General features: G+C 34.8%; 1 protein-coding gene across 2 annotated transcripts in view; it reads left to right on the top strand.

Moving 5' to 3' along the window:
• The window catches only part of RABL3 (RAB, member of RAS oncogene family like 3), a 41,348-nt gene extending 26,971 nt beyond the window's left edge, over positions 1 to 14,377 (top strand). The window contains exons 4-8 of one of the 2 annotated variants that reach the window (XM_081301464.1): positions 269 to 383; positions 2,935 to 3,085; positions 9,652 to 9,723; positions 12,501 to 12,539; positions 13,118 to 14,377. In XM_081301464.1, the coding sequence (XP_081157590.1) occupies positions 269 to 383; positions 2,935 to 3,085; positions 9,652 to 9,723; positions 12,501 to 12,539; positions 13,118 to 13,183 (443 nt within the window). In that variant the 3' untranslated portion in view covers positions 13,184 to 14,377. The remainder of the gene's footprint in view (positions 1 to 268; positions 384 to 2,934; positions 3,086 to 9,651; positions 9,724 to 12,500; positions 12,540 to 13,117) is intronic. The other variant, XM_081301465.1, reaches the window with a different exon arrangement.
• Positions 14,378 to 19,091: the final 4,714 nt, after the last annotated feature.

Raw genomic sequence — 19,091 nt, 5'->3', positions numbered from 1 at the left:
AAATAGGAAAGACATTAGAAATATTTAAAGATATTTTGCCAGCCCTTCTAGAATTTTTTTTCATTATATAACTGACAGTTTTATAGCTAATTATTTCTAAGTACTTTTAGAGAAATTTTTTTTAAATTGTTTTGAGATTGTTAGTCATACTATAATATTAGATTGATTAAACCACATAATGTTTGGACTTACTAAGCTTAATTTTGTCAATTGCAATATGAAGAAGAGTTGTTTACAATACTAAGATTATTATCTCTGATTATTTTAGGTATTATTTTAGTACATGACTTAACAAATAAGAAGTCATCCCAAAACTTGTATCGTTGGTCTTTGGAAGCTCTCAATAGAGATTTGGTGCCAACTGGAGTTTTAGTGACAAATGGGTAAGCTTGGAATTACTTTACAGTTGGTTTGAAATGTTATAACAATCATTTTTTATTTGCAAATTTTCTCCTAGTCTATATAGATTATCTTTTCATTCTCATTCACTCTGTGTGTGTGTGTGTGTGTGTGTGTGTGTGTGTGTGTGTGTGTGTCTTTCTCTCTTTTTCTCTCTCTCCTGGGGATCGAACCCAGGGCACTTTATCCCTGAGCTACACCCCAGTCCTTTTTATTTTTTATTTTGAGACAGGGTACTGCTAAATTGCTGAGGGTCTCACTAATTGTTGAGGCAGGCCTTGAACCTGCAATCCTTCTGCCTCAGCCTTCTGAGTATCTCTAGGATTATAGGCAGTTCTTTTCATTTTCTTAATAGGGTCTTTCACAAAGCATTTGTTTTCATTTTGATGAAATCTAATCTCTTAGTGGTTTTTTTTTGGATTATGTTTTGATATCATGTGTAAAAACTCTGCCTAATCCCTGATTATGCAGGTTTTATAGTTTGGGGTTTATATTTAGATTTGTAATCTGCTTTAAGTTAGTTTTATAGAAGATGTAAGGTTTTGTCTGAGGTTAATTTTTGCATTTGAATGTCCAGTTGTTCCAGCACCATTTGCTGAAAAGATTATCCTATGATATCAAAATGTACCTACACAGCAAAGGAAACAAGAATGTGAAGAAAGAACCTACACAATGAGAAAAAACTGATTTTAAGCAGTTATCAGCTTTGTTTGAATACCAATAACAAAATTTCCCATCAGTTTTTTCACTTAATGGTTTAAAAAAAATACTGAAGATCAAATTGGAACTAGGATTTTATGAAAGAAAATAAGAAAAAAAGGAAAGCTAAAAAGAAATAAGAGAATATACACACACACACACACACACACACATACACACACACACACACACACACACACACACACATATATATATATATATACTTTACATATACTTTAAGTGACAGAAATGTATGTGTGTCAAAGATGATATCTGCCTTGGCATGTAGCTCAGTGGTGAAGTTCTTGCCTGACATGCACAGGCTCTGGATTCAATCATCCCCACTACTGCAAAAAAAAAGAAAAAAAAAAACTTGATAGGATATATACAAAATTTTATGAGAAAGAATTGGTGAATTCCTCAGACACTCTTAAATTTTTCTAATAAGTTAAATGTCAGTTTCAAATTATGTCCAAATCAGGATTGATGCTGGTAAGAAAAGTTAAAGGCCTTAAACTTGAGCTATTATTGGCTTTGATGCAGTAAATAGAAGAATAATTTTTGAATGAGATGGAAGATTATGTAGTTGAAAACAATTGTGTTCCAAGCTGATTGCGAAGGGCATAAAGATTTAGTAATTTTGCCCTCCACCCCAATTTAATTGCTCAAAAGAAAGAAAATTGGTATTAAAGAAAGAAAAGAAACTATGCTCAGCTGGGTTTTGTTGATTGGATTATACGATATTGATTTACTGTCGTAAATTCTTTTTAAATATTTTTACTTATAGATGGACACAATGCCTTTATTTTATTTGTTTTTTATTTTTTTATATGGTGCTGAGGATCAAATCCAGTGCCTCACACGTGCTAGGCAAGTGCCACAACCCCAGCCCCTGTCCTAAATTCTTCAAAAGCAGATTTTGGTATTATATATTGAGCTTGAACATATCAGAATTGTAAGTCTTTTAATTCTATGAACTGACTTTCAATTAATTCGACAATGGACTTTATATTTCTTTCAAAAATATCATTTATATCACCCTATCCTTTAGATAAATAGAGAAAAAGTTGTTGTAATAGCCAGTGGCCCAAGGCCACTAACCCTAAATGATTCTGATTGCCTTGTCTCCCATAATCTCATGTCAGAACAAATAACTATTTGGTAATACATTTTTTGCTCTCACTATTCATTTTCATTTCAGTTGTTTCCTACCATTTCCTCTTGTTTAATAGATCTTTCTTTGGGCTATGGCATCACCTACATTCAATTTATTCTAGCCTTTTGCTTCCCTACTTCTTCCTTTCCTGAAGCGATCTCTTCTTTATTCATAGATAGAAATATGCATGATAACATATAGAGCTTATGCATACACCAAAAAGTACCCAGGAGCTTGCCATCTTCCTCTCTGGCATGAAGCCTGAGTACCATGTTAGGCTCCTACATTTTTCTACCCTGAAGTTTGAATCCATTCTTTGCTTCTACAATGAAAAATTTCTGAGTCATTGGCCGTAAAAGACAGACCTTGGGGAAGTCAAGTCACATGACTGTGGTATACTTGATGAGCACTCTCACTCAGTTGTTCAAGTAGACTATTGTAAAGACATACAAAAACAAATGTTGAATAGTTAGATAAATAGTTGGACCTTAATAGATGATGGTGAAGGATTGATAAATGAACAAATAAATGGAAGAAATTGAAAAAAAATAATTTGTATGTGATGGGTGAGCCAGGAATCAATTATCAGTGAAAACAGTGTAAATTACTTGTATTTAAATGTTGCACATCTGCATTGGGAAGGTAAATTCTGTTCACCTCTTCCTTATTATTTATCACAGGGACTATGATCAGGAACAGTTTGCAGATAATCAGATCCCACTTTTGGTAATAGGCACTAAACTGGACCAGATTCATGAAACCAAGCGTCATGAAGTTTTAACTAGGACTGCTTTCCTAGCTGAAGATTTCAATGCCGAAGAGATTAATCTGGTATGTATTTTCACTAATGTATGTGTATTATTACAAGGTAAAGGCAAGATCAAAGACTTATTTTCAAATCATATATTTTAGTGAAAGAGGCTTTATACTTGAAGTCAGATTGTTGGAGTTCTAGTCCAAAATGTAGACAAGATTGGAATCCACATATCTAGACTAGGTGGTCATAGTCAACTTTAGCCTGGTATATTGATATGTTGAAATGTTCAAACTTTTCTATAAATAATATAATCATGAGCTTTCAATTGAGAGTACTATTTTTTAAACCAAACCAAAATCAAAATAATTAAATTGATGAAGATGAAACTAGCTTGATTATTCTTGCTTTAGAAAAACCTCCTAGCTGCTTAAACAACAAAATTTATTTTAAAGGGCAAACTATAAAGTAGGAGTGTATCATAAAGACTAATTTATATGAATGTACGCATATAGAGAGGATTGAGTCCTCCCCCTAAGATAGCTAGTTTAATTACAACTGAGGGCTAAAAGGGCTAAGAAACTGTTCTCCTATAAGCCAGTCAGCATTACTCTGATAAGGATCCTGGCCAGCACCTTTAGTCGTGGTTGTCATTGTTCACAAGTAGGATTTCTATAACACAATCACTGAGTGCATTGCATTCCAGATATGCCGTGGTTGTGGTTTAATAATACTAATGGCCAACATTTGTTGAGTACTTATTATGTGCCTGTTCTAGTACTTTACAAACATCATCTCACATGTATCATCTTCACATCAACACTGTGAAGTACATAATATTACTATCCCCATCTTAAACATGAAGACAAAAAGGAGAAAGAGATAAGTAGGCCAAAATCACACAGGTCAAGTAAGGCGTTCTCAACTCCACAGCCTATGGTCTACAGTTAATCCCTTCCTCACTTATTTATCCTCAAACTAATATTAATAATTTTGGAGCTGAAATAACTCTTGGAAATCATGTGGACCAATAGTTATTCAAACCTGACTGGATATTTATATTGCCAATAGTACCTGTGAAAAATTTTTGAGTACCTGCCCAAACAGCTGGAGATTTTTATTCATAGTATCTGGTGGTAAGTCCAGGATGCTTTAATTTTGCCTTTCTTTTTTAAGTGGTACTGGGGATCAAAGCCAGGGCCTGATACATGCTAAGCATACACTTTACCACTGAGTACAGTACACCCCCACCCCCAAGTCTGTAATGTCAACAGATACTTCAGGTGATTCTGATGCTCTTGCTCTGTGAATCAGTATTTGTGAACACTGCTTGATTTAACCCCATCTCTGTCCCCATAACTGAGTCAGCTCTTGCCTGCCATTCCATTGTTTCTTTACATTCTGCTATGCAATAGAAAATACCTTATTTTTCTCAGCTGACACTATGGAATATTCATTGTGACTACTTCAAGTAGTTAGTGCTGCCAGAGGATTCGTACTCTAGAGATATGTAATATCCACATTGAAGAAGTGCTGGGGTTACTTCATTTAAACATTATTTCCAAAGGGAAATTTACCATTGAATATACTTATTTTATTCAAGTGATAACATTTAATTTATTTCTGAATATATCTGTTTCTAGTGCCCATGGATTTCTAGACGTATATTATTCCTACTTGCTTTACAAAAGCAGGGCTACCTTTATTTGTTAGCAAGATGTAAAGGTATGCAAATAGTGGGACTTCAGCTCACATAGTCTCCAAAGAATTTAAATTACATCATGATTTTAGATTTTATCAGTGTATAGCTTCAGAAACAAAACATAAAAGAGAAGAGACGGTGATCAGGATATAGGAAGCAAAAAATGAGAAAAGTTGGGTGAAAGAGTTTCAAAAAAAAAGGAGTCAAAAAGATTCAGCAAGTAAATATAAGACCTCAAAAACTAATGTAACAATATTAGGATTAGTGCTGGTTCATCAGTTATTATATGAATTTGCTTAAAACTAAAGAAAAGTGAGAATATAACAAATATATACATCAAAAAGCAGAATTAAAGTTCTGCCTGAGTAAATGCAACTTATTTATAATTTAAATGATTATATGGTGGAAGATTACTTACTTTTATAAAATGTTTTTAGACTTACTGTGTCTAATACAAATTTTTCTATTAAGTGTTTATTTCAAAGTGATCATACTGAAATATCTTCCCTACTTAATAGGCCTTTCTCAAGCTCAGATGAGCTATTTAGAGCTATTAATTTTCAAGCTTTGCCCTCATCCATGATCAATGACAGATGGCTCTTTCAGCTCTTAATATTTTCACCCAAAATCATAGGGATTTAGATTCTCTAGGCAACTTGAAATTGTGGGTTCCTAGAATTAAGGTTTGATGTGGTTTGTTTGCTGTTTGATTTGGTTTTTGTATTTAGTAATTTATCTATATTTTAGAATCATCTCTGGTATCTTTGACATTCTGATGGCTAGGTAATCAATATTCATTTTGCAAAATATTTCTAATTCAGGTCTAACATTTTTCATTTTTATGCCCCAACAGCTGTAGAAATGTGCTCAAACATTATTTCAAATATAACAATGTGAATGATGATGTTTTAGCACATCTAATCCATATACAGAATTATCTTTATTGTGTTAGATGCTTTTGTGTCTGAAAATTCAATCAGCATTTTCTTAGAATGGGAAAGAGAACTAATATTACAGTACCTGCTATGTTCGAGACTTGGATTATCTCATTGATTTTCACAAAAATTGTATGGAATAAGTAGTATTATTCCTATTTCACAAATGAGTAAGCCCAACATTAAAGGCTTAGTTACCTAAGCAGCATTTTACGGTGTAGAAATATTTTTTTTCCTTTAATTTTTATTCTTGGTTGTTCAAAACATTACATAGTTCTTGACATATCATATTTCACACTTTGATTCAAGTGGGTTATGAACTCCCATTTTTACCCCGTATACAGATTGCAGCATCACATCAGTTAAACATCCACTGTTTTACATATTGCTATACTAGTGTCTGTTGTATTCTGCTGCCTTTCCTATCCTCTACTATCCCCCATCCCCTCCCCTCCCATCTTCTCTCTCTACCCCATCTACTGTAATTCATTTCTCCCCCTTGTTTTTTTCCCCCTTTCCCCTCACTTCTTCTTCTATGTAATTTTGTATAACCATGAGGGTCTCCTTCCATTTCCATGCAATTTCCCTTCTCTTTCCTTTTCCCTCCCACCTCTCACCCCTGTTTAAAGTTAATCTTCTTCTCATGCTCTTCCTCCCAACTCTGTTCTTAGTTACTCTCCTTATATCAAAGAAAACATTTGGCATTTGTTTTTTAGGGATTGGCTAGCTTCACTTAGCATAATCTGTTCTAATGCCATCCATTTCCCTGCAAATTCTATGATTTTGTCATTTTTTAATGCAGAGTAGTACTCCATTGGGTATAAATGCCACATTTTTTTATCCATTCGTCTATTGAAGGGCATCTAGGTTGGTTCCACAGTCTTGCTATTGTGAATTGTGCTGCTAAGAACATCGATGTAGCAGTGTCCCTGTAGCATGCTATTTTTAGGTCTTTAGGGAATAGACCGAGAAGGGGAATAGCTGGGTCAAATGGTGGTTCCATTCCCAACTTTCCAAGAAATCTCCATACTGCTTTCCAAATTGGCTGCACCAATTTGCAGTCCCACCAGCAATGTACAAGTGTACCCTTTTCCCCACATCCTCGCCAGCACTTGTTGTTTGACTTCATAATGGCTGCCAATCTTACTGGAGTGAGATGGTATCTTAGGGTGGTTTTGATTTGCATTTCTCTGACTGCTAGAGATGGTGAGCATTTTTTCATGTACTTATTGATTGATTGTATGTCCTCCTCTGAGAAGTGTCTGTTCAGGTCCTTGGCCCATTTGTTGATTGGGTTATTTGTTTTCTTATTGTTTAATTTTTTGAGTTCTTTGTATACTCTGGATATTAGGGCTCTATCTGAAGTGTGAGGAGTAAAGATTTGTTCCCAGGATGTAGGCTCCCTATTTACCTCTCTTATTGTTTCTTTTGCTGAGAAAAAACTTTTTAGTTTGAGTAAGTCCCATTTGTTGATTCTAGTTATTAACTCTTGTGCTATGGGTGTCCTATTGAGGAATTTGGAGCCCGACCCCACAGTATGTAGATCGTAGCCAACTTTTTCTTCTATCAGACGCAGTCTCTGATTTGATATCAAGCTCCTTGATCCATTTTGAGTTAACTTTTGTGCATGGCGAGAGAAAGGGATTCAGTTTCATTTTGTTGCATATGGATTTCTAGTTTTCCCAGCACCATTTGTTGAAGATGCTATCCTTCCTCTATTTCATGCTTTTAGCCCTTTTATCAAATATAAGATAGTTATAGTTTTGTGGATTGGTTTCTGTGTCCTCTATTCTGTACCATTGGTCCACCTGCCTGTTTTGGTACCAGTACCATGCTGTTTTTGTTACTATTGCTCTGTAGTATAGTTTGAGATCTGGTATCGCTATACCACCTGATTCACACTTCCTACTTAGAGTTGTTTTTGCTATTCTGGGTCTTTTATTTTTCCATATGAATTTCATGATTGCTTTATCTATTTCTACAAGGAATGCCGTTGGCATTTTGATTGGCATTGCATTAAACCTATAGAGAACTTTTGGTAATATCGCCATTTTGATGATGTTAGTTCTGCCTATCCATGAACAGAGTATATTTTTCCATCTTCTAAGATCTTCTTCAGTTTCTCTCTTTAGGGTTCTGTAGTTTTCATTGTATAAATCTTTCACCTCTTTTGTTAGGTTGATTCCCAAGTATTTTATTTTCTTTGAGGATATTGTGAATGGAGTGGTTTTCCTCATTTCCATTTCAGAAGTTTTGTTGCTGATATACAGGAATACCTTTGATTTATGCATGTTGATTTTATATCCTGCCACTTTGCTGAATTCATTTATTAACTCTAGCAGTTTCTTTGTAGACCCTTTTGGGTCTGTTAAATATATTATCATGTCATCTGCAAATAGCGATAATTTAAGTTCTTCTTTTCCTATTTTTATGCCTTTAATTTCTTTTGTCTGTCTAATTGCTCTGGCTAGTATTTCAAGAACTAAATTGAATAGAAGTGGTGATAGAAGGCATCCCTGTCTTGTTCCAGATTTTAGAGGGAATGCCTTCAGTTTTTCTCCATTTAGGATGATGCTAGCCTGAGGTTTAGCATATATAGCTTTTACAGTGTTGAGGTAAGTTCCTGTTATCCCTAGTTTTTCTAGTGTTTTGAACATAAAGGGATGCTGTACTTTGTCAAATGCTTTTTCTGCATCTATCGAGATGATCATATGGTTCTTATTTTTAAGTCTGTTGATGTGGTGAATAACATTTATTGATTTCTGTATATTGAACCAGCCTTGCATCCCAGGGATGAATCCTACTTGATCATGGTGCACAATTTTTTTGATATGTTTTGTATCCCTCCTCGGGTTGCTGGGCCTGTTCTGCCGGGTCGCAGGTCCGCCTACCTTGAAGGTGCGCGGCTCTGCCCCTCCCCCAACCGGGGCGATGTGTCTACCACACTGGCGGGCCGCTGGTCCTGTTCTACGGTGTAGAAATATTGGCACAGATTTTCAAATATAGAACTTGCTGGCTTCAGAGACCCCTGATTTCCCTGCTCTTTTGTGATCTTTGAAAATTTTTGTTGTCTCTTCTTTTTTGTGGTTTTGGAGAATGTAGTACAAGTTCTTTCTGAAATTTAAAATGTGATCCTTGAAATGTTCTGTGTAGATAAAATATGTAATTGTTACTAAATTCACTAGAAAGGAACCATGTAGATCTAAAGATTACAAAAAAGTAATTGCAGTAGTTTTTCAAGGGGCACAGACAAATATCCTTGCAAAGGAGCCAACATGATATCCTCATAGTTTGGTTTTAGGTGGCATTTGAGGTCAACATCAAAGTACACTGCCTTTTGAGGTGGCATGTCAATGGCGACAAGTACAAATAGTATATATAACACTGAGATTCTAAGAGAAGGATAGTAAGTCTTTTAAGGTCTTTATAAGTTACTGTAATGATATAATGTGCCATTTTCCCCCTATTTTAAAGAATCCTACTGAATAATAATAATAATGTGTTTATTTATTAATATCAAAAAGGGTATATCTTTGTGACCTACCACAAGATGGAGAAATCCTTGACAACTCTTCTGTTTATTCTGTACTTCTCTAAATCCTTATTTTAATGCTTCATTCTGTTTTATAAACTGCATAGTATTTAGTTGAGCACTAATGAGTACCTAGTCCTAAAATATGAGGACTGTTTGTAATGGATCTATTTCCGGTTTTCAGGACAAATGCAGACTGGTACCTGATTAGTATCTTATTTTTTGTTTGTTTTGTTAGTAAAGAGTTCTGTCTTCCTTTATGAATCAATGATGAATTGATTCCCTATACTCCAAAATTGTTTAAATGACAAAGAGTAAGTAGCCTTCTCTTTGATACCTTCCTTTTTGCTTTGTGCATCATAATTTGAAAATTATTTAAATATTTTATTAGGGTATCCTAATAATTTAGTATAGAAATGTGCAACAGGAAATTCAAATTAATGAACTTTTATTTGTGGATCTTATGTTTTCTAGGATTGTACAAATCCTCGGTATTTAGCTGCAGGTTCTTCCAATGCTGTCAAGATCAGTAGGTTTTTTGATAAGGTAATGGCTTCAATTAAGTTATTTTTAAACGTAATTTATATATTTGAGAGTTTAAAGTCTTTGTGGAATGCCTTGTCCCTTTGTTCCTTCACCCCAAACTTCACACCTATTTTGACCTCTCTTATCTGTTGATATAATTGCTCAAGGCCTGCTGACGTATTTATTCCATCACCAGTGTTCTCTAAGCAAAGGGTGAAAACTACTGGATTCAAGCGGAGTTTTTCAAAACATACCTAATTCCTCTCCTTGAGACAATTTATGCTTACTCATTTTCTACTCTTTTTGTTACTTCCTCATGCCCCCCCCCCCAAAAAAGGCACTGCACTGAGAAGATTCTGCTCAGTACAAGCCTGAGTTCTTTCTGCTTTTTGAGCTATTAGTATTCTCCATTAAGTTAAATGTTACTCTAACTTTGTAAGGTTACGTTGTTTTTTTGATTCCATAATATTTCCAGAATAGAAACTTTTGCTTTCAGGTTATTGACTCTTTGCTGGTGTCATTTTATTGTCACTGAGCTAGAATGAAACTTTAGGATGACTCAGCATACGGGTCTTTCCTTCACAAGACCAAATACCTGCATTGCACGTAACATTAATCAAGTTTAAGTTGTTTGCCCAATGTTGACATTGGATAATAAAATGAAACAGGATGTTTTCCTGCATGTCTCATTGAAAAAGATTAACTTCTGTATCATATTTCTTTTTAAGTATAATCTCCTCAGAAAAACATTTTCCTCCTTGTAGGTCTTCATTATGAAAAATTTTTTTTAACTATTTAGAGATCATAACAAATATTTGTTTCTTTTTTTCAAGGTCACCAGAAGAGAAACCATACTCCCCTCTGTGTTTAATATTAGCCCATTAGGAAAATTTTGCCTCACTCAGAACTTAAGTGGCGTGTGGTAAATAGGGTACAGATGTGTTCAGATACTGATAGCCACAGCTCTCAGAGCATCCAGAACCTACAGACAGGAGGTCTGGGTGATAGGGGGTGTGCTGTACAAATATTAGCGTTTTCTAATTATGCCACAACATGAAAAACATTGGAGAACACTGCAAAGAACCAGATTTTCTCTCCACATTGTTTTCAAACCTAAAGCATAAAAATTTCCATTTGGTTTAGATCCACTGCACCCATCTCATAAAAAATTCTGTCCCCAAAGAGCAACATCATAAATGTCTGTGTCTGGCCCAGAATGGTTCCATAGCATATTATTTAAAATTTTAAATTATTAATTTTGAAATTAAAAAAGGAAGATATAGATAATTAATGAGTTATAAACTAGAATAAACCAGGTTGTCGGGCAACATTTATTTTTAAATAAGAAGAAACAATTTGATTGTCTTAAGACAGTAAGGTTTAGTAAGAAAAGGACATAACAAGTTGGGGGTAAAGAACTATCAGCAAAAGCAAAAAGTGTCATTTCTCTATTTGTTGCTTAAATCTCAACAAAATATATGTAGATTTTGAGATTGACTAGACCTCTACAGCCTGATATGGTTGCCTAAATCCTAGGCATCTAGCAGTAAAGTTGTACCCAGTTTCCTATATGTCAAATCTTCCAGAAGTTAATGTAAAGATTTCTTCTCCAAAAGGGAGTCTAATTCCTTCTTCAGACTTCCTTGGATAGTAGTAATACTACTCTAGAATGGTAATACTTTCCTGTCATGCGATGGACAGAGGAAAAGGAAGCAGTTCCTTATTTTTGTGGCATCAAGTATTTTGAGATATACACCATTCCAGAACCAGCGATTTTACCCCTGAGCCAATGAATGCAACTTTGCTTTGGGTCTCTTGTGGCTTAAAATAACCTAACCATAGACTCCAAGATTAAAAAAAAAAAATCTGGATAATCTGGCTCTCAGGCCAGTCAAAGTACAGGCCAGGAAGAACATGCACTACTCTCATTCTGAGGAATTCTTTATGAATGTATTAGAGCTCATCTCCAGGTAACCTGTGTTCTTATTTAATTAACTTTCCTTATAACAGCTGCTCTATGTAAAGAAAATAGCACTGCCTCTACAACTATTGCAGTTTCTCAAGTGTTAGAACATATTTCATTATTTTTTAAAATGTTTTTCATCATCTGAAAACATGGTGTTCTCAAGCTCATTACATTAGAACATATATTTGAGAGTTTCTTTTCAATAGTAGAGATAGATTTGTGCAGATCCAGCCACTGATTTAACTTATTTCTCCTACTTATCAAATACAGACAGTTCAGAACCCCTGAACTAAGGAAGCCAATGAAGTCCATAAAGGAAGCTAATTAACTATCTTTGTTATCATCTGTCTACATTAAGGATATACAGAATTTATCACTATTTCCTATAGGCATATGGCAATTCACCACATCACATAGATGTCCTCTTTAAGGAATAGCTGTACTATTATAATGGGCAAGTGCTTTGCTTTAACTATGGATTCTGTTCCATGCCTTTTGAGATCAACAGCTAGGAAACTTAGAGCCAGATTTCCTACTATGCTCTAGAAATTGCAGGGATCTTATCTTATTCTGTCATTTAGTTGTTTGTTTGTTCATTTATTGTTTTGATCTCTCACGCTTTTTGGAATGAAACAGGCCTTTCTGGAAATACTTTCACAATCCTGATCTCATTGGCACTAGATTTTAACTCACTGTACAAAATGTCTACATCTGTTAAATGAAATCCTTAATTTGGATACATTCCTTTTAGTCCCATCACTGACCCATTACAGTTAGCTGCTTTTTCCAGATATGTGTGCAAAGTCTCAAACTCTTTATTTGTTTCTTACAGGTCATAGAAAAGAGATACTTTTTAAAAGAAGGTAATCAGGTTGGTATCTGTCTTTTCTTGATAAAATGGGTTCTCAAATTTGGAGAGAAATGGTTTCCAAATTTATTTTCAGAAGTAGTGTTTTTAAAAAGTTGGGGAAGAGCCTTTGTAGGCACAGGCAATTTATTTTATCCTGTCTTATTTAAATTTAAAAGGAGAAAATCAGAGCAAAGGGAAAATAAGGATCCAAGATACAAGAAGAATTCAAGAATAAGGCTATATTACAAATAATAGAGGAAAATCATTTGCTTGTGACTCTAAAGGTATATGTCTGATATACCTTTGTTTGCCACAGTATAGATAATTCACATAAAAGTCCACTAAGTAAGTATTAGGAGATTCACCTTCATTCTTTCTGATTTAGTTGACATTATCACCAACTTACTGGCAAATGTTTTCCATTTTAGTAGAATTTTCTTTATTATTTAATCTGTGGTTTTCTGAGTAAAATCTCAGAAAGCTAGTTCTATAATGAACAACAGGCTGACATACAGAAACAAAAAACAGGGAAAAATTTAGTATTAGCATTTGAATTTTTCTGCTTAAAACTTATATATGATTATTTTTCTTGCCTGCAGATCTCAGGCTTTCCTGATCGAAAAAGGTTTGTGGGAGGAACATTAAAGAGCCTTCATTATGACTGAATTACACTCATCTTTTGGAAGAGCGAGCAAGCAGTGGCAGTTTTCACAGCTTTCCTCTTGTTGTGTCAATTATTAACATCTTAAAATGCTCCTTCAATCTCACCCTTTAATGGAAAAATGAAAGGAAGTGACAATGTGGGAGGTCCAGACTTTGTCCCCGTTCTCTCTGTTCCTCACCTTTCTGTCCCTGTTTATAGGTTATATAAAAGCCTTGTGGAAATATGAGACATTGTCAACATGATGCAGTAAATGAGCAGTGACAGTACTGCAGAGAAAATTTACTCTTGACTGGAACTGGAGGGATTTTATGGCTCTGTAATTTTCCCACATTCATTGCTGAAGCCTTAATTAACTACTTCAAAAATGTATCTCTATTCTTTTTACTTTCTTGAGGGAAAAGTTTATGTTAACCAGCTCTGAGTTGTCCACCCAAAACAATCTATGTCATGTTCAAAGATGCTAAATGGTGTTATTTAATTGTCTCCCCTTCATCACACACTGGAATACCTAAGAATAGCAATCCTTATCTCCCTCTACTCTTCATTGCAAATGGCTTGGTGGCTGGGAGAGGCGGACTAATAGCTGGAGTTAAATATAAATACAGATTAATAATACATAGAGAACAGCAGTACCAAAAAGAAGAATTCTGTGAGAAAATGACAGCTCCTTCACTCTAGGTTACAACTGTCTGCAGTCTTCTACTGTTTTCTCTTTGGAAATAGGTATCGTGAAATCTAAGACCTTCACAAAGACAGTAAGAGATTTACAAACTCTTCAGTGTTTTTTGTTTGTTTTGCTTTGTTTTTAAGAAAATTCAGCTCCTGAAATGTTCCTTAAATATAGTTTACTGACGATATTATTCTGTCTCAACAATGTATGTATGGAGAAAAGTAAAAATAAGTTTCACAGCAACACATTTACATGAATTATGAACTAGGATTCTTGGATTACACAATCACTCCAGAGCTTTTGAGGAATGGCGTGTGTGTGTTCATGTGCATGTGTGCATAATTGTCCATCATTTTTTATCTGTCTCTTTTGCTTGTTTAATTGTCTCCACTCTATTTCTTCCTTAGTGCATAAAATTGGTTTCAAAAAACTATACTTTGTTGCTTTATTTTATTACCATATCATCTATATTCCCTGTTTCTGATCTTGTTCCAAATTTTAAAAATAATAATAAATACACAACTTCAGCTCTCGTTTTTTATTCATTTTAACTAAATTTCAAAAATAGTTTAGAAATCAAGATATTCTGAAAGAGGATATTAAAAAATAATGTTAGTGAGTGCTTTTAGAAGGCAGTCTAGGGAATTTGAAAAAGCATTTTTAAAGTACTTTTCATCAGCTAGATTATTGTCCAGTTCACTTCCTCACTGACAAGACCTAGCTCTGGTTTCTTTTTCAATATAAAGGAGAGTAATGCAAATCATGATCTGAATATGGAATTTGGTATAAATGTGTTATGCCATAGGCTGTGCAGTTGAAAAGTAGAAACCAAATGCTACACAAAGCCTAAATCAGCTAAAATATTTTATATTTTCCTTTTATAAAGGATAGCAACTTACATAGCATATTTAAGACCCTTGGTTTGGTCCCCACCATTGCCAAAATTTTTAAAATGTCAAAATTCCTTTTCCTCTTCTTCCTTTTCTTTAATAATAACTTTTAAATCCAGCCCAATTTATTTTCTCTCTTATTAAGAAATAAAAGTTTGAAGTAGGAGGATTGCCAAGTTTGAGTCCATTTAGTTGTCATACATAATATGGTCAAGATAGTGAGACCCTATTTCAAAAAATAAATTAATGCATAAAAATAAAAGTAACCCATTGCTGATGACTACAGGTTCAGGCTTGAAAAGTTAACAGTTTTATTCAACTACATTTGTTCTTGCTACCAGCTTGATTCCTTGAATTATAGTTTTCTAAGAAAGAATAATTTTTAATAATCTAAGGTAAATTTGATATGTTAGTAGTAGCAAAATAAGGCTGTTCGCCACAATGGATGTTAGTAGCCATTCTTACAAGGAATGTTTTGAAGCATAATTTTTGCTAAGAATTAATCTTAAGAATTGCTTATAGATGATAAGTATAAATACAAAAATAGTTTTTAGAAAGTATTAATTTTCTTACCTTTTTGATAGAGCAAGTTGCTTTGTTCCCCCAACTGAGCTGTAAACCAATATTCTCACCCATTGTAGGGGTAACGAGATGTGAAGGCATATTGCCATTCATCTGTCCCTCCGGTGGGCAAGACCCTTAAATGGAATCCAATTAAGGATTTAGACTGATCTCTTCACCTTAATGCTCATGGAGTTCAGGACACGTTACTCCAAAATATAGCACCTAGGCATTTGAGGAAACAGTGGGAAGGTCACTCACACCTCCCCTTCACTCTTTCTGTCCTGAAGCAGGTCATAAAATCTAGTTAACCTTCTCTGTGATTTAGGTCATAAACCCTTTATTCCAGAGATACCTTCCCTATATCTAAAGGAAAGGAACATTCTTATCCTCCAAGACAGAGATAGATACCAAGCAGAACCTGAACATACAGACCTTGCTAGTTTAGTATGAACCGCCAGTCATACTAATGCACAACTATCAGTAAAAACAGATTTCTCTGTTTCTCTGAGTCTTAAATTTATATTAAATAAGTTTATTATAAGATAAACATCAAATAAATGCCTTTCTCCTATTAATCTGCCTTTTGTTATAGGGGCCTCAGCCATGAACCTGGGCATGAATGAGAAAAGAAATCTCTCTTCCCCTACACTGCTCTTAAAAAGAGCTACTTCCAAAGGGATTGAGTCATGTTAAGGTTAGCTCAGGCTCTCATAATTTTCCTTCCTTGAAGCATTCATGATATAATCCAAGGGTTCCACACACTGTTTTCCTGTCCATTCTCAAAATGTGCTTCATGGAACTGATGTTCTGAGCCATTAAACTGAGATGAAGAGCTCTTAATTGCTGCCATTATGTTTTGGAGTCTTCATTTCAGTAGTGTGTATGATAGCACCCAACAAAGGTAGGACTTTATATGGGTATTTAATAGATGGTGGTTTAATTGAATTTTTTAAAGCAGAGGTAGCATTCTATTTTAAGAAATTTGAAGGTCTAACAGGATGTTTGCATTGATTTAGTATCTGTTGAAATTCAACTGAGGATATTGTTTTGGGGAAAAGAGGAGAAGGAAATTAAAAATTTATTTCTCCATAGTCACACGACTGAGCTAAATCATTGTGGTTGGAGAGAAATATTCTGGGAAATCTAGCCCTGGGCCTCAAATATTCCACAGTATGTTTGCCTGTGTAAAACATGGGGAGGCAAGAATTTGCCAGGGCTGCTCCATTGAATACGAAAAAGATCTGACTTTCCATTACAATTAACCTGCAATTTCATATAAGGACTTAAAGGCTTTCAAACTCAAAAGTGTATAAAAATTCCCTGAAGTGTTCATTTAAAATACAGATTCCAAAATTTCTTCTCTGCCTCATTCCCCAGCCAATTCTTATGTATGAAATAAGGCCAGGATTTTGTATTTTTAACTGACAAACCAGGTGATTCTGATGCAGGTAGTCAAAATCCAGGCTTTCAGAACACATCAAAAAGAAGAACATGCATAGACTATAGATTCTACTTTTATGAGCACCATTATAAAAGAGTTCATCAAAGTTCATCTTTGCTGCTATGTGATCTCACCTTAAGGAACTGATCTGTTTCTTCCCTCTTAAGGTCACACATACTAAGATGAATGTGAGATCACATCACCTATTGGCCAAACAGGAAGAGTTGGCCTTTGATGTACTACTATTTTTGTTGTCGCTACGTGTTTCTTTCTAATCCAGGTACCTTCTAATCAGTGCCTTATCATCTTAAATAAGCCACCTCTCTTTTTTCTCAGTTGTCCAACCACTAAACTTTACCAAGGCTATCAATAAGTAATGGTGAAGAACAGAACTTCTAAACCCCAGTCAAGATGCAAAACCTCACTGAGACCCATCTTTTATTTGCAACTGTTCTGCAGTTCTCTGTTGTCTAACTTTATCTTAGAGGGATTGCTCTGTGATCCTACTTCTCATTATCCTCTAAGAATCCCCTAACTTCTTAGATATGTTTTCCATTTTCTTAGTGTGAGTCAGTGGCCTTCAAATTGGGATAGATACAAGTATCCATTTTGAGGGGTATATAAGCCACAGATAGTTTTTTTTTATTGTAGTTTTAAGGAGATCATTTTCCAGATCATCAATTTCCATTTGTATATATCTTTGTCGATAGTACAACAATATATTGCCCAGGGTGCAAATGTCTTCAAGATACCGACAATAGGACAGTCCTAAATATTTTTTTGATTTAAGGACTTTACCTGCCCCACTCCCCATAATTTTTTTATAATTTCTCCAAGCAAAGAGGAAAAATTTGATAAGAAATAGCCAAGGCTGTGACACTTTCTTCCATAGCAATCCTTAATCTATAAAAATGTCAAAAAATATCAAAAATATTACATTAAAAAGATCTATTAAATTAACATTTTTATTTCCCCAGCCCCTTCTGAATAAATGAGTTAGACAAAGTACCTCTAAGTGAAAGTGTAGTATTTAAAGTAAATGGTTCCAATAGCTGAGTAATAGTCTTTCCAGTCAGATTTCCAATTACTTGCTTCCAATGCAATTAAAGAATAACCTAATTGAGTTGTTGATAGTAGATCATTTAAAATAATATTTAATGATAAATTACTATGATTTTTGATGTTTAATTGAGAAGTGAAGCCATCACAAAATCTCTAACATTCAGACCTTCTTATTTATGTGAACAAATTTTCTCAACATTTACATATGTAAAACCACAAAGAATTGGATGAAATGATATTGAATTCTGAATAATACTGAATTCTCATTTCCCTTTAGAAATAATTGTTCATTTATAGATATGTGAGTTAAAAGAGAGGAACATTCACTTCATTAAAAAAAGTATCTCCAGAAAATTTTCATTTTATATTTAATAACATTTATTCAATTGTATAGTATTTCCAAGTCACTGTCCTAAAGACAAATCTTCCAGACTCATATCTGGAGAATAAAATACTTGCTGATAGCATTCTGAAAATACAGTGGGCAAAGGAGGTTGGAGGTGTTTGTTTTGTTTTTGAGTCAAGGTTTCTCTGTGTTGTCCAGACTGGTCCCAAACTCCTGGGCTCAGTTCACTCTTTTGGCCCAGCCTCCTGAGCACTAAGCAGGCTGGAGGTCTCATCACTGCTTATTACACTTGTTTGGTGCTATCCTTCCCCCAACTCCCTGGTCTTTGTGAGTTTGGACATTTTTTTTTTCAGAGTTTCTGCAGAATTAACCTCCTATCTTGCATTAAAGCTGAGAAAGTTGTCTGCTGTCTCCAATTCCTGCTGCTTTTCAGGTTCTCTGCCCCACATGTCCCCACATTGGTTCACCAAATTCATCCTCCTATGCCTGGATTTTAGCAGCTTTGTTGTTGTTGCTCATTACTTTGATATTGTGACTCTGCTTGGGTCCAATATGCTTTTCAGTTAACTCCATACAACCTACTCCTACCCTGATGCCTTTTTGAAGGCTGATCACCCCATCCAGAAGGTCATCTCTTGACTCATCTCTATTTTTCCTGCCTTAAATGTCTGCCAAAACTTTTTCCCTTCCCACAAGCCTTTCTGACTAGATCCCTCTACTCTTCTAATTTTAGTCAGAGGGCCCTTAACACAGTTCACTGAGCACACTGCACTTCTGCTTTTCTATCTTTGTACACATTTTTCTTCCCCCGTTCAATGCCCTTTCTGTACAACTCCCATTCTGTACAATGTGGCTCAGACATCACCTCCTCCAAGAAGCCTTCCCTGACCCTGCTGGTCTGGGCTGTGCTCCCTGATACCTCCCTTAATCCTGGGC

Source organism: Spermophilus citellus (assembly GCF_964194105.1).
Source record: "Spermophilus citellus genome assembly, chromosome: 7".
Taxonomy (NCBI): domain Eukaryota; kingdom Metazoa; phylum Chordata; class Mammalia; order Rodentia; family Sciuridae; genus Spermophilus; species Spermophilus citellus.
This window is presented reverse-complemented; position numbering and strand designations above follow the sequence as displayed.